The 20,337-nt window shown below is 44.7% G+C and overlaps 1 protein-coding gene across 2 annotated transcripts; it reads right to left on the bottom strand.

Annotated features, from left to right (window-relative positions):
* Positions 1 to 3,199: 3,199 nt before the first annotated feature.
* LOC113028846 (uncharacterized) lies at positions 3,200 to 19,385 on the bottom strand. 2 transcript variants are annotated; one of them, XM_080306802.1, is made up of 4 exons: positions 18,522 to 19,385; positions 16,919 to 17,024; positions 6,017 to 6,949; positions 3,200 to 4,291 (listed from the first exon to the last, which is right to left on the bottom strand). In XM_080306802.1, exons 2-4 carry the CDS (start codon positions 16,934 to 16,936, stop codon positions 3,737 to 3,739), a joined length of 1,506 nt encoding a protein of 501 aa, XP_080162928.1. In that variant the 5' UTR covers positions 16,937 to 17,024; positions 18,522 to 19,385; the 3' UTR covers positions 3,200 to 3,736. The 2 variants fall into 2 exon arrangements, with proteins under 2 accessions (XP_080162928.1, XP_080162929.1); XM_080306803.1 differs by lacking the exon at positions 18,522 to 19,385 and having other exon boundaries at positions 16,919 to 17,251.
* Positions 19,386 to 20,337: the final 952 nt, after the last annotated feature.

Here is a 20,337-nt window from a genome sequence, read left to right as displayed (position 1 = left end):
GGAAGAACATTTTATTTATTTATATATATATATATATATATATATATATATATATATATATATACACACACATAGTATATACACTGGGTGAATGTGCAGTAGTAGCAGCAAGCAGGTGAATTCTGTACATTAATATGAATAGACATCTGACTATTTTATAGGATAGACAATATAAACATATTTAAAATTAAAGGAATTGAAATGTACATTGTGCCTTGGTTTAGTGTCTGGAAGAGTCCTGTCTCAGTCAATTATAGATGATGTGAGAGGGCGGGTGTGTGTGTTTAGGGCCCGGATGGCTTGGGGATAGAAGCTCCTCTTGAGTCTCTCTGTCCTTGCCCGGAAGATGCGGAACCTTCTACCAGATTGCAGAAGTTGGAACAGTTTGTTGCCTGGATGGGACGGGTCCTTCAGTATCTGCGCTGCTCTAGTCCGGCATCTCCTGGTGTAGGTGTCCTGAAGCGGGGGGAGAGCAATCCTGCAGCAGCGTTCTGCTGTACGGATCACTCTCTGGAGAGCTTTTTGGTCCTTCACACAGCTGTTCCCAAACCACGATGTCATGTTCTGTGTGAGGATGCTCTCCACAGCGCCTGTATAGAAAATCCTGAGGATCTTTGGAGAGACCCTGAACTTCCTCAGTTGTCGTAGGTGATACAGGCACTGCCTAGCCTTTTTGGTCTTGACCTGAATGTGGGCAGCCCATGTCAGGTCTGAGGAGATGTGGACACCAAGATACTTGAAGGACTGCACCCTCTCCACTGGAGCTCCATTGATGATAATGGGCTTGTAGTCTCTGTGCTGACCCCTTCTGAAGTCCACCACCACCTCCTTGGTCTTGCTGACGTTCAGCTGGAGGTGGTTGTCCTGGCACCACGATGCCAGATTCTTCACTTCATCCATGTAGGCCGCCTCATCGTTGTTGGAGATGGCACCCAACACCACTGTGTCGTCAGCAAACTTCACAATGGTGTTGGAGCCATGGGTGGCCACACAGTCTGAAGTGTAGAGGGAGTAGAGCAGTGGCGAGAGGACACATCCCTGAGGTGCTCCTGTGTTGATGGTGATGCTGTTGGAGAAGCACCTGCCCACCCTCACCACCTGAGTTCTGCCAGTGAGGAAGTCTAACACCCATGCACACAGACGGCTGTTAAGGCCCAGATCCCTCAGCTTTGTGAACAGTCTGCAGGGCACTATTGTGTTAAACGCTGAACTGTAATCAACAAACAGCATTCGCACATAGTTACCCTGTTTCTTGTCCACGTGGCTGAGAGTGGTGTGTAGGACGTGGGCGATGGCATCCTCTGTGGATCTGTTGGATCTGTAGGCGAACTGCAGCGGATCTGTGGTGTCTGGGATGGAGGAGGAGATGATGTTCTTCAGCAGCCTCTCAAACACCTTCATTACTACCGAGGTCAGTGCAACTGGCCGGTAATCATTCAGGGATGAGGGTTTGCTGTTCTTGGGCACAGGGATGATGGTGGATCTTTTGAAGCATGTGGGGACCACAGACTTCGCCAGGGACTCGTTGAAGATGTAAGTGAACACACCTGCTAGCTGGTCAGCACAGCAGCGCAGCAGGCGGCCGGTGATGCCGTCTGGCCCCGCCGCTTTCCTTGTGTTCACTCTCCTCAGTGCCGCTCGGACGTCATGCTCCGCGATGCTGGTCACCGGTCTCTCGCTGATGACGTCACTGTCCTCGGTAGTCAGGCGGTAGATAGCATTAGCCGCCTGGCTAACCTCGAAACGGGCGTAGAACCGATTCAGCTCGTTGGTGAATGCAGAGTCGGCGTTGATCGGCGCAGTGTCCCTGGCTTTGTAGAGCCGTAATGGTGCGTAGTCCGTGCCACATACTCCGTGTGTCGCCCTGGTGGAAGCGGGACTCCACACGTTCCCGGTACCTGCATTTGGCATCTCTCACCGCGCGCCACACGCCGTATGAGGCCGCTTTGTAGGCGCTCATATCGCCAGTGGCGAGACCCGCGTTGTAGGAGGCGGTCCTGGCGTTTACTGCAGTGCGGATCGATCTGTCCATCCACGGTTTCTGGTTTGGGAATGTGGTGACTCTCGCAGTGGGGATAATCTCCTCCGCTAGCATATTGATGAAGCATACTGCTACTTCCGTAAACTCGTTGATGTCGACTGCGCATGCTCTGAACATGTCCCAGTCTACGTCGTTGAGTGCGTCCTGTAGCGTAGCTTCTGATTGGGCAGTCCACCGTTTTACTTCCTTCGTGGTCACGTCTTCCCTCCGTATGCTTTGTTTATACTGGGGAATGAGGAATATGGCGTTGTGGTCAGACTTCCCAAAAGCCGGGTGTGAGACAGCTTTGTAGCCCTGCTTGTATGGCGTGTAGCAGTGATCCAAAATCTGATCCCCTCTCGTTGGACACGAGACATGCTGGTAAAAGTTTGGCATGACTTGTCTGAGGTTCGCTTTGTTAAAGTCTCCTGCTACAATGAGGGCTGCGCCAGGGTCCTTGTTTTGAAGCGAGCTCAGCACATCATGTAATTCGGACAAAGCCATACCTGTGTCCGCTTGGGGTGGGATGTAGACCGCCGTGGCGATGACTGAGGTGAACTCACGGGGCAGATAGAAAGGGCGGCACTTAATGCCCAGGAACTCCAGATGTGGCGAGCAGCCGCTGGAGAGAGTAGAAATGCTCCTGGCATCACACCACTTTCTGTTTACCATGAAACACACTCCTCCACCTTTGGTTTTGTTCGACTCTGCCGTTCTGTCCGCGCGGAGCACAAAGAATGAATCCGACGGAGTTACGGCCTGGTCCGGCACGGTGGGGGACAGCCATGTCTCCGTGAAGCACAGAATGTTGCAGTCCCTCATGTCACGTTGGAAGGTGACCCTTGCTCTTAGGTCATCGAGCTTGTTCTCCAACTGTCTGCCTCTCATCATATGATTGCTGTAGCATCAAGAAGATGCTGTTCTAGTGCCTGTTTTAGGTCAGCAGTCATGCTTGATCTTAAAATAGGCCACCACTTTCTGTGCAGTTCCTCTAGGCCAGGTGTTAGTGCATGTGCAATGCACACAACATGCCTTATGGATACATGTCTGGCAGTGGCTGTCATATATTTCGCAGCATCACTTAAAAGGCAGATAATCTTTCCCTCAATGGCCCTGTACCATCAGAGACGTCTTAGCAGTTGCAAGGTTACACCTGGAGGACTCATTAACAGGGCACAGTTCAAAATGTTTAGTAGGTTTAATCAGCAATATGCAGACATCTGACAATAAAGAACGTGTGAAGGTGAGTGATTAAACAATGACTTAACTCAGGTATAAGTGCTTCTTCAGAGAAGTCTTTTCTTCAAGGAATAAGGCCTAGGAAGTAGGCTAACAGGTGGCAAGGCACTCAGGTAAGTGCTATTCAGATAAGAGTTAAACAAGAATCAACAACTCTCCTCTCTTATTTTCTATAGGACAAACATTTTCAACATTAAAGTTTCTTTTACAGAATGAAAATCTCTCAAAGAAAAAAGAAAACACTTGATGTGCACATCTATACTTGCAACTTCCCTAGTTTAACATCCAGGATTATTCACTGCAGGTCCAGAAATCAGAGCTACCTCATCAGATCAAAGTGTGACATCAGCTGACACTCTCTACAGGAGACTCCACCTGAACTCTGTGGAGCCTGATCTCAAGGTGTTTAAGTCTGACCCTGAAACCAGAAGAGGATCTTTCTGTCTCGTCAGATTCATTGTGATCCAGCGATTTCAGTCATGCATGATCACGCTGATGTTTGCTCAGAGCAGATAATGAAGTGAATGTCTTTGCACATAGGTAACAGTGAAACAGTTTATTTACAGCGTGGGATCGTTTGTGTGCGGAGTATGAACTGAGATTCTTGAAGCTCTTGTCACACTGGTAACAGCTGAAGTTCCCTTCAATGTGTGTATCTTCATGATCATTACAACGACTTGAATGTGAGAAGCATTTGTCACAGTGTCTGCACTTATATGGTTTCTCTCCTGTGTGGTCTTGTTTGTGTAATGTAAGATGACCTGCAGTGAAGAAAGATGACCCACACTGGTCACAGACGTGGTTTTTAACCCCACTGTGGCAGAGTTTGTGTTTTTTTAATTCACTTGATGTGGGGAATCCTCTCCCACATTCTCTGCAGTAGTTCATTTTTTCTCCAGTGTGTCTGCGTTGATGTAGTTCTAGGCTTCGCTGATGAATGAACGTTTTTCCACAAAGGTCACAGCGAAACTCTTTCCCACCACCACAGCGGTGACAGGGTTGAGAACTGGATCCATCTGTGTCACTCTGCTTCTAAACAAAGAAACAAACACAGTGGAAGTCAGGGAATTCCTTCAACATCCTGAATGTCGCCTGAAAAAGGGGCTTTTTGTGTGTGTGTGTGTGTGTGTGTGTGTGTGTGTGTGTGTGTGTGTGTGTGTGTGTGTGTGTGTGTGTGTGTGTGTGTGTGTATGTATTAGGGGTGCAACGATACTCGTATCGATATTGAACCGTTCGATACAGTGCTTTCGGTTCGGTACGCATATGTATCGAACAATACAAAATTTTATTTTATCAACTTTCCTTCTGACGATGCTGTCTGTGTTGAGAGCTCAGTGGATCTGCGCTCGACAGTGCAGCCTAGGCGGAGTAGTTGAACGCAGATTCACTGAGCGCAGGGCAAGCTAGCGAGACAGAAGCTAAGCTCTCCTTGCAACATGGCAAATTGAACCTCCCCCACCCTCATTCAGATCTGGGCTTCGGAACTATTTTGGTTTTCATGTGACGTATGACCCTGAAGGTAAGCGCGTCATGGACTAAAGTAAAACAGTATGTTGGATGTGCCACGCAATGCTCAATTGCATGGGTGGGAGCTAGTGCGTTAGCGCAGTTAGCTCGTTAACGTGTTGACGCCGTCCAGCCCCATGCACGGGGCGATCCGCGGTAGCTCGTTAACGGAGATTTGCCGTGTTGTGGCTTTAACGTCATTTCAACGAGATTAACGCTGACAGCACTAGTAGGAACACAACGAATATGACTGCACATCTACGCTGACATCATCCTAGTGCAAAGACAAGTGGAAGCAGACAAAAACAACAAGCACGCATGCTACAAACTTTACTCGAGTCATTTAGACAGCCGTTAGCACAGGATTCTCCTTATGGGGACCTGATATGTTTAATATGCTGCTGAGAATATAGCCCAGAAGAAGCTATAGTAGAGCTTTTATTTTGGAAAGAGACATTTCTCTGTAATAAACTCTCTTTTCCAAAGATGAGTGATTTCTCAATCAGATATATTTATTTTTTTATCCCTTTGTTGTTTCAGCAACATTAAATTTAAAAACTGTATTTTTGAGTTAAAATATATATTTATAATTTTAATAAATGACAAATTAAAAAAGCATGAACATTTTTTTTGTATCGAAAAAATATCGAACCGTGACACCAAAGTATCGAACCGAACCGTGAACTTTGTGTATCGTTGCACCCCTAATATGTATGTATTTATGTATATATATAAATTAAAAAAAATAAAATATTACAGTGAGGGGAAGAAATTGGGTTCATGCTTGCAGTTTTGTCTTGGTATACAATATTTGAATAAAAAAACTAAACAAGAAAAGAAAACACTACATTTTTGATAATATTTGTGGTTGTTTTCTTGCATTTCTTGTACTACTTGACCACTAAAGTGGCCCTTCAATGAGATGACAGTGCCAGCAGTGGCCCACAGCTCATTTAAGTCATGTTACGTTATTCGTGCATGTATTTTGTAATCTGTAGCGGAATACATTTTGTGTGACCAATGTTGGTCACACGATACTAACCCCCAAGCTGCTCTCCAATGCATCCATCGGAGTGTGAATGTCTTTTAAAACTTTACTTTTTTCCCAACATCAGGAAAGTTTTGGGAGATCTATTTCAGATTTTCCAAATATTCTTAGATTGACTTTTCCTGTCTCGTTTAAGTTTGAAATGAAACTTAATTTACAAAATACTTCAACAAAAGTGCAAGTGCAAAAAGAAAAATACATACCTCACAGTAAGTGCACTTGTAGAGTTTCTTTCTGGTGTGAATCTGTTTGTGGACTCTCAGGTAACGTGGAGCTTTAAAAGTCTTCTCACACTGGTCACATTTATAAGGTCTCTCCTCAGTGTGGGTAAACATGTGCCGCTGTAAATGGTCGTATGCCACAAAGGTTTTGCCACACTGATCACAGAAGCAAAAATCATTTTTGGTGTGAATGCGTTGGTGAATATTACGGCTGAGTAGCCGACGAAAGGTTTTTCCACAAAAGTCGCAGCTGTACGCCTTAATTCCAGAGTGGGTAACTAGATGACTCCTTAAGCTGCTGCTGTGAGCAAAAGCTTTACCGCACTGATCACAGCTGTACGCCTTAATTCCAGAGTGGGTAACTTTATGACCTCTTAAGCCGCTGCTGTGAGCAAAAGCTTTACCGCACTGATCACAGCTGTATGCCTTAATTCCAGAGTGGGTAACTTTATGACCTCTTAAGCCGCTGCTGTGAGCAAAAGCTTTACCACACTGATCACAGCTGTACGGTTTAACTCCACTGTGGATGAGTTTGTGTGTTTTTAAGCTTGCAGCCAGGGTGAAAGACTTTCCACACTCATCACAGCTGTACGCCTTAACTCCAGAGTGGGTAACTTGATGACGTTGTAAGGTACTACTGCGAGCAAAAGCTTTACCACACTGATCGCAGCTGTACGGTTTAACTCCACTGTGGATGAGTTTGTGTGTTTTTAAGCTTCCAGCCTGGGTAAAAGACTTTCCACACTCATCACAGCTGTACGCCTTAACTCCAGAGTGGGTAACTTGATGATGTCCTAAGTTGCTACTGTGAGTAAACTCCTTCCCACACACATCACAGCTGTATCTTTTCCGTCCCTTTCTTCTGTGAGGTTTGTCGGCCTCCTGAGAGCGCTGACTTCTCGCTCCATGTTGGTCCTGCAGTGACAGAGATACAAACAGAGGCAGTGAGTAAAATGCAGTCGTGGAACAAATGATCACTGCAGTATTACTGAGAGTTAAAAAACTGTCTAATGTCTTGATGCATGCTCAATCATCCATGAAAATAAATCTCCAAAAGTTGATTCTGTCCTGTGGTTTTCCCAATGTTGTAAACCTGCAGTCAGCTGAGACATTTAACCGAGCTAGAAGTTAGCAAGGAGCTAGCTCGCTAGCTTCTATCTAAATATAACATACCATGTTCTGACAGAGATTTATTAAACAAATTAAAACGTACAGCTCTGCTATCACTTGAAACATAAATGAAGACAGGACAGTAAACAGCAGTGACGTTTGTTGGGTTACTGAAGTTGGGCTAGCTGGTGTATAATGATTTGCTATGTGTGATCACTAGTGCAACAAGCTATGTTAGCATAACATAAGCAGTAAAGCTTGACGACGAACACTAATGAGTGGTGGACTTTTTTCCACTCGACAGAAGTTAATGTGAGGGTTCCCAATGGTTAGGAGTAGGGCTGGGCCATATTATACCGTTCACGGTAATACCGGTATAATGTTAGGCAACGATAGGAAAATGAAATATCGCGATAGAATGGGAGTAAAACGCGCATGCGCAGTGCCTTTGTTTTCATACGCACATGGCCGATTGTTGAGTGAAACAGATGAACCAGAATTGGTTTGTAAAAATGGTGCAACTTCCGTGATGTGGAACTGGTTTGGTGTTTGTCCATCAGATACACAACAAAGCACATTTTTTTGCAGAACATGCAAGCAGCCGTTGTTATTGTCATATTTGTCGGACTAAGATGCTCTTAAATCTGGGAGTAATCTGGGTCCTAAACTCCGTATGCTTCAGGTCAAACAACACTGCAGCATCACTTAGAGTTAAAAACTGTCTAAATTCTTTCATCTTTAATAAAACGATCACCATTGCTGCTTTACCAGGTGTAACTATAAAGTTTAACTTCCAGGCATCCATGAAAACAAAAGTTATTACATTTAACGGAGTTAGAAGTTAGCAGGAAGCTAGCGGAAGTTAGCTCGCTAGTTTCGCTAGTTACCTAAGCATGATATTGCATGTTCTGACTGAGAGATTTCTGAAAAAAATCAAACGTACAGCTCTGCTATCACTTCCAACATAAATGAAGACAGGAAACTAAACAGCAGCGACGTTTGCAGGGTTACTGAAGTTGGGCTAGCTGGTATATAATGATGTGCTACGTGATCGCTAGCGACACAGCTATGTTAGCATAACATAAACAGTGAAGCTGGAGGACGAACACTAACACTTTTCCACTTATAAAAGTTAACGTGAAGGTTCTTCATGGTTAGAGACAAATGCAATCGCATGGCAGGATGCTGTAAACGGACCAAACTTCAGTCAGGAGAACAACTGAGATAATCCATCCACAATACGAGGTTAGTCATTAATATACTGCAGCAACATGGGAATAGAGCAGCTGCCAGAGAATTCAACATTAATGAATCAATGGTACAGAAGTGGAGGAAGCAAGAAGAATGAGTTTAATAAAGTTTGATTTATCTGACTGCTTTGTTTCGCTTAATGTGCCTTATAATCCCGTGCACCTTATGGTCCGAAAAATGCGTAATGCACACTGCAGTTTAATGTTGCAAAGCACCTCTTTTTAACTTCAGTGGATATTATACATGGTTATGCTCAGGATATGTCAGCCCATTTCTACTGGAAATGCCTTTTGGTTAAACTGTCAGCAAGGAATTTGCATTTGCACTGTTACATTTTTATAAAGCTTTAATGTACATAAAAACCAGCTTCTTGTTTTAGTGAAAATAAATGGAAGGTTGTCTTTTTGCGCTAGTAATGTTGTGGAGTTGTATTTTGTCTCGCATCAATTATATCGTCGGTTATATCGTTATCGCAAATTTTCAAATATATATCGTGATAAATATTTTTGGCCATATCGCCCTGCTCTAGTTAGGAGTAAATGCAATCGCATGGCAGGATGCTGTAAACGGACCAAACGTCAGGAAGGAGAACAACTGAGATAATCCATCCACTACACAAGGTTAGGCATTAATATACTGCTGCGTGCGCTGGGCTGTAGCTACATCGTAAATGTTTAAAAACTGAGCTTTAAATGAACAGTGGTAATAAAAACCGTGAGAAGGCGACAGTGATCACTGACTGTTTTTAGGGCCTTGTTGAGATTAAATAGAACAAGATGCAAAGCATTTAAACATGTTAAAAAACACAGCAGCCTTATTAAATGCAGAATACTTTGGGCAGGAAGCAGGATTCATCACTGTGGCGCGAATAAGGTACGGCGGGACCACGGAGCAACGTTCAGAGCCAACTTTATTTAATTCATGTCACACCACACCCACACCAACCCCTGAGTCCCCGCGTTTTAACACGGCGGGCGTGATTGCGGATGCTGTGCAGGTGCGTCCGCACGGCACCGCAAACCACGCCCCACCACATACCCCCATCGCCCGATTGAGGCCGGGGAGCAATCTGGCCGAACCTACTCCCCCCCCCCCCCCCCCCCCCGCGAACTGGGGCGAGACTCGGCCCAAAACATCGGCGCCCCAGCCCCTGGCCAAGCGACGGGGAAGCGTCCATTCTGGTGGCCGCCCGCGCATCCAGCGGCAACAGCGAAGCTGGTCCGGAGGTCGGCCGCGTAGCAAGCGGACACGGCCCCACAGGCATGGCCGTGAGCTCCTGTACACAGGCGGCTGGGCAGACGTCAGGCGCACAGAATCGACTGGTGGCAGCGAGGCTGGACTAGCCAGTCCGCCGACCCCCGGCTTAGCGGGGCTGTCCCGCTCCTCTGCCTCCAACTCCGGCTGCGCAGGCTGCCCTGGAGCAGGGACCTCCGTCTCCTCGCACAGCTGCTCCGCCACCGCCACTCCCGTTTGGAGCGGCTCCCCACACTGCGCCTCCGCCTCCAGCAGGCACAGCCCCTCGTCCACCTCTGGGTGGAGCGACTCCTCTTCCTCCGGCAGGTGTAGACCCTCGCCCGCCTCGTCCTCCGCCTCTGATTGGAGCGGCTCCTCCACCGCTCCCGGCAGGAGCAGCCCTTCACCCGGCTGCTCCTCCTCCTCCGGCAGGCTCGGACCCCCACGTGACTCGTCCACCACCTCCGGCTGCCGAGGTTCCCCACACGGCTCCTCCACCGCTTCACTGTCCTCGGGACACACTTGTGGGGGTGGCGCCCAGGCCCAGAGCAGCGCCACCAGCTCCCCAATCCTTTCCAGGTGGCGCTCGGACCGGTCCTGCAGCTCTTCCTGCTGGCGACGCACCTCCGCCGCCTGCTCCCGCTGGGCGGCCGCCATTTCGGCCACCCTCCGGGCCAGCTCCTCCATTCCCTGGCTCCGATACAGACCCGCCGTGCCGCCTCCTGGGTTTCAGCACCAATGTGGCGTGAATAAGGCACGGCGGGACCACGGAGCAACGTTCAAAGCCAACTTTATTTAATTCACGTCACACCACACCAACCCCTGAGTCCCCGTGTTTTAACACGGCGGGCGTGATTGCGGATGCCGTGCAGGTGCATCCGCGCGGCACCGCAAACCACGCCCCACCACAATCACATTATCACTTAAAGACTGGATACTGATCATGAGGCTAACAAGGGCTTCCCAGAGAACATCTGGATTAACACATACGGCTTCAAAGTTTTGGTGCTTTACAACAAACCTTCTCAGTCACCGTTGCCATTGGCAAGCAGTAGGCGCATAGACACCAGTAGTTTTCCCTCACTCTCTCGTCCTCGTGTGACAGATTGTGTTCATCTTCATCTAAACTAAGTGCTGGTTGACTATTTTCATTATCTCACTCGGTTCGCTCTGGTGTGAACTGGAAAGGTTGAACAGAAGCCATTTCCAGTGCGCTGCAAACTTGAACTGGATGCGGTACAACTGTATGACGTCCCTACCCAGAGTGCATTGAGAAGTAAATAACAATGGCGGCCTACTGGTAAATCTGTTTTATATAAAATGTGCTTAAAAGGAAAACATTTGGCATATTTTAATAAGACATATTTTATTGAAGGCACAATACATATTTTAGCGCAAACATGTCTTAATAGCTGGGGTTCCCTTTAACATCTGCAGGAAGCTCTGAGTAGGGCTGGGCCATATCATACCGTTCACGGTAATACCGGTGTAATTTTGGGCAACGATAGGAAAATGAAATATCACGATAGAATATGGGTAAAACGCACATGCGCAGTACCTTTGTTTACATACGCACATGTGTACATACGCACATGGCAGCGATGCAGAATGAGAAGAGTGAAAGTGGATCGTTGAATAAAAACTGATGAACCAGAACTGGTTTGTCAAAATGCTGCAGCTTCACTGGAACTGGTTTAGCTTTCGTCCGTCAGATACACAACAAAGCACTATTTTTGGTAGAGCATGCTAGCGGGCCGTCGTTATTACCATGTTGTTTGGAAAACACGGCACACTTAAAATCAATCCTTTGATTTTTCTGAAAGTCGACAGAGCCCCTTATAATCCCGTGTGCCTTATGTATGAACTCTGGTTGTGTTTACTGACATCGAAACGATTTTATGTACACGGCGCTCGAAAATCTGTCAAATGTTTCAGTACGACTTTGCTAAGCTACGAAGCCGCACCGCTTGATGGATTGTCGGAGCATTACGGCTATCGTAGGCGGAGCCTCGTGGAGTGATATGTACTGTGCTTCAACATAATGTTACCGTATTGTGTGTGTATGACCTCTTTTTAAGTTTTGTGGATATATTACATGGTTATGCTGAGGATATGTCGGCCAGTTTCCACTGGAAATGCCTTTTGGTTAAACTGTCAGCAAAGAATTTGTATTTGCACTGTTAAATTTTTATATAACTTTAATGCACATAAAAAACCAGCTGCTTGTTTAAGTGAAAATACATTGATGGGTTTGTTTGGTTTTTTTGCACTAATAAAGTTGTGGAGTTGTAAATTATTTTGTCTAGTGTCAATTATATCGTAATCGCTCATTTTCAAATGTATATCGTGATAAATATTTTTGGTCATATCGCCCTGCTCTAGCTCTGAGGATGTTTTACTAGTCGCTGGTTGCTGGAGTACTTTTCTATGCCACGGTGTGCAGGGGGAGCAGCACAGGCACCAAAGGCACCCACGGCTGCCTTTGGTGGTGCAAAATGTTTCGTCGACACTGTTGTGTTTGTTGGGGAGAAAACACAACATACAGCACTTAATAGTCACACTACTAGCGATCGAAGATTTATGTAAATTTAACAAGCTGAATGCATTCTGTACTGTACAGGAGACACGGCACAAGATTGATTGACAATGGTCCTCAGCCAATCAGGGACATAATGGGCTGCAAAAAAAGAAAAAAAGAAGGAAAATTGCACAAATAAAAAAAAAAAAATCTGCGAAGGTGAACCGCATTATAGCGAGGGACCACTGTATTGAAGAAATACTGATCACCGGGGAAAATCTCTTACTTTACGAAAAAATGTGAGTTTAACTGATGATATTGCTGTTTCGATGGGTGCTGATACAATTCAGAGTTGATACGCCATTTTCAGGGTCAAATTCAAGCACTTTTTATGCACTTTCAAGGTCCATTTTCAAGCTTTTCCAGCAAGTAAAAAAAGAATGCATGTTTCACTTTGTATCATCTGAGTAAGACCATGTGAAAATTAAAATAAACCATCAGTGTTATGGCCCTGTCCATAACAAGTTTTGGAGGCCAGGGTCAGGTCTGCTGCTGCTGTCAGTGGCTGCCCCGGGACAACTGCTGGTGAGGGATTTGAAGAAGATCACATGGCCAGGGCCCTATTTCAGGAAGCCGGTTTAGTGGAAAAACTGAGTAAGTATACCCTGAGTTAACGAAAACTCTGGGTTTTCGGTTTCACAAAGCGAGTTCAGATGAAGCCTCAGTGAGTCACTATGAAGCTAACCTGCCCCCTAGCAGGTTTACTACAACTAACCCTGACTGTCTCCGCCCCTTTGTCGGAAACCTGACAGTAGGAAGTGTCGGACATGGCGTGCCCCTTCCTTGAAGAGCCAGTAGATCGTGAAGCCCAAATTCTCCGCAGAGCTCTCCGCCGGGAGAGAGTGATCAGAGCGCGTTTGGACATTTTATCATTTCCTGATGATTTTCTGTGCGAACGTTACCGTTTCTCAGCACAATCTATAAGTTATTTGCATAACATCCTCAGGCCATATATTACGCATGTGACACATCGCGGACATGCTCTCAGTTCTGTACATATTATTTGTATTGCACTTCGGTTTTTTGCAAACGGGAGCTTTCTGTATAATATTGGTGACGCTGAGCACGTTTCCAAGGCTACCGTCTGTCGGGCAGTCAGGAATGTTACAGTTGCACTGAAACGTCTCCTGTACTCGTTTGTGGTGTTCCCCGGTCATAGACCCACAAGATTTATCAAAGAGGGATGCCACAAAATTGCAGGTATCAGGATGAACAAAACTTAATTTATGATGTGGTGATACTTGGACTACTACTTACATTTTACATTTATTTCCAGGGTTCCCAGGCGTGATTGGCTGTACAGATGGCACTCACATTCCAATCATTGCTCCTTCAGTAAATGAAGGAGACTATGTGAACAGGAAGTCTTTCCACAGCATTAATGTACAGGTACATAGTTCCCTGTAGCATTTCAAACTAACAAATTATTTCATTATAGTAATGGATGCTAATTTGTGTTCTCTGCACTGTGAAGATCATATATGATGCTGCCAACATTATCACAAATGTGGAAGCCAACTGCTCAGCCTCTGTGAGTGGTGGTGGTGGAGGACCCCCACCTGTTTTTCGGGCCTCCGCTTCTTTTTCTGTTGGCTATAACGGGCCACATTTGAGCATACAGAGTAAGCAAATGTGTACTTGTAATGTGCTCAGATAATTTCAATAAGTGCTTACAGAAAGAAAATTAATGTAGCCTCTAACTGCAATTGATTTACATGGGACAAACAGACCAAGCACTATGGCTCATAATACAATTACACCTCACCTGTTTGGACTATATTTTTATATTTCATTTTTACTTGCTGCCAGGCACGTTTGGGGCCTGTTGGGTTGCACCTGCGCTCACATCACATCACAAAATAAAATGTATAAAATAACAAATAAAATAACATATGATAAAATAACGTGTTAAATGGGTGGAAATCCCTCGATCAATGTTTATATTAACACTCACGCATTGACTCTGTCGGCTATGTTTTGCCATGCATGCTCTCTTTCTTTTGCAGCTGTGGCTGTGTTACTTTTTTCTGCAAAATTTGCATGTTATCGGCATATGCTGCCATCAGAATTTCGGCCTCAAGCGCTGTGAAATACATTGACCGCGCCTTCTTTCCCTCCGTCTCCATGGTGACTCGCTTAATCTGTGCTCCGCTTATCGGGGCTTTATGTATCCTCGTCCGCGCGCTTCACTTGGGGTTAAAGCAACTCCGCGTTGATTGAACTAATTGTTATCAGCCTTTCTGAAACCGAATATTCCGAGTTGGACAGTTCGGGGTTACTCAACCCTGAGTATCGTTTTTCACTCTGAGTTTTCTAAACCGGCTTCCTGAAATAGGGCCCCGGGGACCAATCAGCAGCCGTCAGCTCATCCACTCCGGGGCCTGCAAAGACTTAAAGGCACAGACAACAACAGCCACCAAAACAGATTATGGACAGGGCCATAACACCCCCCTTCCCAAGACCAAACATCTCCCCTAAAGATGTTTGGCGCTTAGGGGTTCCCGGGTTCAAACCCTATGTGAAATCAAACATCAAACAAAAGACAAGCACTACACCTAACTCCCTAACTGAAATAAACAGGAGAAAACAACCTCGGCCGGTTGAGGTGACTGGAGGTTTGGTGGTGGATGCGGGAGCAGAAGCTGCTGCAACCATCCCACAAGCTGCCAGTGGACGGGTGTCGCCAGGGGCGGAGGCTCCTGCTGCCATTCAGATCCCAAACGTTAGCCCAGCCGAACAATCAACAGGATTGGTTACGGAGGATCTTGGGCTCGCCCTTCGCCTGAAAGAGGTGGAGCTTGCGACTAAGTCCAAAGAAGTTGAGCTTATGCATCTCCGCATAAGGGCTATGGAGCTGGATCCTTCCCGACAGCGCAATGTTACCTCTACCCCAGTGAGTAAAATTGTGAATAAATCTTCTGATTCGTTCTCCTCTGACCAATTTGATGCTAGCAGGCAAATTGCTTTAGTGCCACCTTTCAGAGAAAGTGAAGTTGACTCTTACTTTAATGCCTTTGAACGCATCGCAAACACTTTGAAATGGCCCAAGGATGTGTGGAGTTTGTTGCTGCAGTGTAAATTGGTGGGGAAAGCACAGGAAGTGTGTGCGAGCTTGTCTATTGATGACAGCCTGGATTATGAAATTGTGAAATCCACTATTTTAAGGGCTTATGAGCTAGTTCCAGAGGCATATCGCCAGAGGTTTCGGTCGTGTGAAAAATCTGCCAACCAAACACATGTAGAGTTTGGTCGGCAGATTTTTCACACATTTCACTTGGGGTTACATGTTTGATTTTTGGGTGGGGGGGAAATGTTACGTTTCGGTGTTGTCAGTGTTTTGTTTTTGCGTGACTGTCATGTGTTTCCTGTTTTACTTTGAAGGTCTGTTGTTATCTTAGTGTGTTCAGTTTACGCTTCCTTGTCTCGTCAGGTCTAATTTGCCCCAGCTGTGTTTCCCTCCTGTGGTCCATTCCCTGATTGCTCCTTCTAGGTATTTAAGCCCTGTGTGTCAGTTGGTCATGGTCGCGATCTCCCCCGTGTTGTAAATAGTTTGGTGTTTTGTTGTAAATAAATAAATAGTCTGTTGTAAATAGCTGTGAATGGGTTTGTTAATATTTTCGTTTGAGACACCTTCGTTTTGGGATTTTGGTGGAGCGCTTTAGTTTTTTTCTCGTGTGTTTTTCTTATTTTTATTTTCATACGTTGCACGCCGGTTGCCTAGGCCGGGGTGTAACAATCAGGTTGATTTAAACCCCTTTATTTCCCTTTGGTTAAAACATAGAAAAATGCAACACACAAAAATACTGAAAAAGGTAATTCCCAATAACACCTACTGTAAAATGTTTAACCACGTTGCTGTCTGTATTATTGTTGAAGTCCTAATTGATCACCTCTAAAGTGTTTGTGCTAATAACATCATGTACAGTCAGACAGGCATGGAGAACAGCACTGACTGGGAGGCTTTGAACAGATGACACATTCAATTCAACATATAAGACTTTAAGAACGCACAAGCATCTACATAAAATCTATTAATCTGTCATCTGTGATATTATTATGTACAATTATAATGTATTGCTCATCTCCCTTAAATAAATAGGCATCATTAAAGTATGAAATATTCATATATAAAAACATATAAATGTGTCTCAGTGGGTGATAGTGCCCCACAGGCCTCAGTGTGAGCTTGAAGCCATTTATAATCTGTAAGTTGTTTAATGTGTAGGTGCTCACGACAAACAGATTTTGAATGAAAGCCGGGTAACTGAAGGCTGAATTGTGAGCACACACGTATTGTGTGTGTCCATCTTACGCTCTGTTAATTTTTTAATATAACAATAACAGTGCAACTAGGGCTGTGCAATATAACCAAAATCTCATATCCCGATATGACACATGTCTCATAACAATAACGATATATATCACAAATGTGCATTTTCTGTAAATTCTTTGAATTTCACACAAGTCGACTTAAAGTTTAAGGTTCATTTCGATGGCTCTTTTTTGCCTCTAAACTTTCTCTGTACCCTTTCATGTGATTCTTCCATAGGTGGGAGAAGAAAAAACAAATACTGCTATAAACAGCGCATTTTGCGACACCACGAAACAAACAATAGTGTATAATATGAAACGATAGATGTTTTTATATCGTTCATCTAATATGCATTTCATCATGTTGCACAGCCATAGATGTAACTGAGATATTTTCTCACCTCCTGTGTTGAAGTCATTGTTTCCTCTGTAGTGGCTGAGCTGAATCCAAATGGCTGAAACTGTTCCTCTGCTGCTCCACCAGACTCTTCTCCTCCTGTTACTCAGCTGGGACACAAAAGTATAGATATGTATTTTATCCCTGACAAGAAGAAGCAGAGCAAATAAACATTACTACACTCAGTGACAACAATACCTATGAAGCTTCAAGGTGAAACCCCAGAAGCAGCTACAAAAAGAAAGTCATCAGCTGCAACAAGAACTTGAAAAAGCCACTGAGCTCCCTGCATACCACCACCTTTACCCGGTGGATGCTGCACCCTGTATATATGAACTTCCATAGACACACAAAGAAGGAGTCCCACTCAGGCTCATTGGTAGCAGCATAAAGTCACATATTTTAAATACAACAAGGGTTTCTACAGACACAAACATGGATGTGCTGTGAGCTCCCCAGTGTGTCCCATTGTAGCCAAACTTTACATGGAGGAAGTGGAAAGAAAGGCTCTTGGCTCTTTAACAGGGACAGCACCGAGTTACATGATAGAGTGAAACAGGGTCTCACAAAGGTTTCACTCAGGACCTGCTGACACACACATTTTTCCACACATTGGCTCTTGTGATAAGATCAATGGTCAACAGTGGGTTGACGACCCTTTCAGTTGACAACCCCCACAAGGGTTTAAATGCCTGGGACTCTCCACCATTTGATTTTAGAACTGAAAAAGCCACTTTTGGATGAGAGGTGAAACATTTAAAAAAGCTTACAGACGTCCAGTCACTTTCTTTCTAAGATCTTGGACTCAGAACAAAAGCTGTCCAGCTTTGTGTGTCTGTCAAAATGCTTTTTACAAATCCTGCTGGAATCAGTGTTGTTACAGCTGCAGTCAAAGCAAGATGGAAACAATGAAGAAGGAAAGTTCAAATCTACTCAGACTAAATGTCTTCAGTCAGTGTGTCAGCCTCCAGTTAACAACAGTGGTGAGAAACTGCACTACTGAACCTCCACTGACTGAGTAACTGTAGTTTGGTGCTTCATCAGAACTTCATGGCAGGAAGTGTTTCAGAGTGGGGACAGAGACAGTTGCAAAGTTCAGCTTTAGTGAGGCTAAACTCCAAAACCTGTTTTCAGCTAATGACTCTGCTTCTGTCTGGAAAACAATCAGACGGTGAACCAACCACAGACCTAAAGACCCCACTGCACCAACCATTCACAGCTGAACAGCTCCTGCTGCGGATTCTACCAATAATGACGTGATCACAGTCTCTCCACCCTCCATGGGTTCTCTCTCCATAGATGTATGAAAATACTGCAGCAGATCGCTCTGACTTCCTGTTATCACTTCAAATAGAAATGAGGCTGTAGAGGTTTGGTGCAGGCAGAAAAACAGCTGCAGGGACAATGAAAAGACTTTTCTGCTCCAACTTCTCCCAGCATGCTGAGCTAATGATTAGTTGGTGTTCTTCTCCAAACACTCTCTCACTCTTCTCTCAACGTGTTCACAATAAACTGTGAACAGACACCGAGGAGAGCAGCAGAAGACCTCATTCAGGAGCTAAACTCAACATGAACTGAACTCACAGTAAAGTTAGCTCGGTGCTTACCTTTAGATGAGCCCACAAACCGAGAGAAACTCCGCGATGAAGCTGCAACTCTTTCCAAACACAGGAAACAGATCAGGGAGCAGAGACCCACGTGGTTCACGCTGATCTCAACTACGATCCAGGAGACAAGGGTGGGCAGATCGATGCAGATATCGATCAGGACGTTGGTAGTGGTTTATGATCGATACTTTAGTTTGTTTCTCTCCTCTTAGTCCACTACTTTACTTGCGTTTCATGCAAAATCATCTCTCTCTGCTCGACTCCTCTTTTGCACAGACAAATGACTCCGCCCCTTCTTCCTGATCTGCTGTGGTTTGTTACTGTGCGATCACGTGACTCGACGGCAGATTTGTGTTACCGCGGTGTCGGTGGAGTTTAATAAACTCGGCCGTCTGCCATAAATGTTCCCTGTTCAATATCATGTGATTCTATAATAGACTGTGTCTATTTTGCTTTTTTATACGAACCCCCTGACATTGTGTTTGCTATTTTGTATCTGTATATCTGTATTTTGTGCTTTGTCAATAAAACGTATTCAAACCCCCCCCCCCCCCAAAAAAAAAAAAAAAAAAACCTCGGCCATCTGCTCCTTGCTATCTAAAATATTAGTGATGGGATTTCCGACTCTTTTTAGAGAACCGGTTCTTTCGGTTCGACTCACTAAAAAGAACCGGCTCTTTCGATTCCAAACCGAGTCTTCGGGTTGCTTTGTTGCTTTAATTAATTTATTATTAACAATAATATAAAATTATGCACAAAAGGAATTACTAATGTAAAAAAAAGTGGTCTTAGAGACAAAACACGTATAAACTCCAAAACACATTTCTAGCATGAACTGAACTTCCAAGACAGAGCTACCTAGATCACTTAAATTACACAATTGAAAGCATGAAAGCATGTGTGTATTATTTGTGTATTTATACACACACATTCATATATAGTCAAATAATTAAAAAAAAAAGTTCATTTACCTAGGTAAATGAACTTTTTAAATTTTTAAATTATTTGAATATATATGAGTGCTTCTTTTGAGTGTATTCATATAATTATTACTTTTTTCTCTTTACACCTGGTTTTGTGTGTTCATGTTCTGGGCCCTATTTCAGGAAGCCGGTTTAGTGCAAACTCTGAGTAAGTATACCCTGAGATAACGAAAACTCTGGGTTTTCGGTTTCACAAAGCGAGTTTAGATTAATTCTGAGTGAGTTACTATGACGACACACTCCGTGAAGCTAACCTGCCCCCTAGCAGGTTTACTTCAACTAACCCTGACGTTCTCCGCCTCTTTGTCGGAAACCTGACTGTAGGAAGTGTCAGACATGGCGTGCTCCTTCCTTGAAGAGCCAGTAGATGTTGAAGCCCAAATCCTCCGCAGAGCTCTCCGCCGGGAGAGAGTGATCAGAGCGTGTTTGGACATTTTATCATTTCCTGATGATTTCCTGTGCGAACGTTACCGTTTTCCAGCACAATCTATAATTCATTTGAATAACATCCTCAGGCCTAATATTGCTCATGTGACACATCGCGGACATGCTCTCAGTTCTGTACATATTATTTGTATCGCACTTCGGTTTTTTGCAAACGGGAGCTTTCTGTATAATATTGGTGACGCTGAGCACGTTTCCAAGGCTACCGTCTGTCGGGCAGTCAGGAATGTTACAGTTGCACTGAAACGTCTCCTGTACTCGTCTGTGGTGTTCCCCGGTCATAGACCCACAAGATTTATCAAAGAGGGATGCCACAAAATTGCAGGTAGCAGGATGAACGAAACTTAATTCATGATGTGGTGATACTTGAACTACTACTTAAATTTTAC

This window comes from Astatotilapia calliptera, chromosome 9 (genome assembly GCF_964374335.1).
Source record: "Astatotilapia calliptera chromosome 9, fAstCal68.1, whole genome shotgun sequence".
Taxonomy (NCBI): Eukaryota; Metazoa; Chordata; class Actinopteri; order Cichliformes; family Cichlidae; genus Astatotilapia; species Astatotilapia calliptera.
The sequence above is the reverse complement of the archived record's forward strand: the minus strand, read 5'-3'. Positions and strand labels throughout refer to the sequence as shown.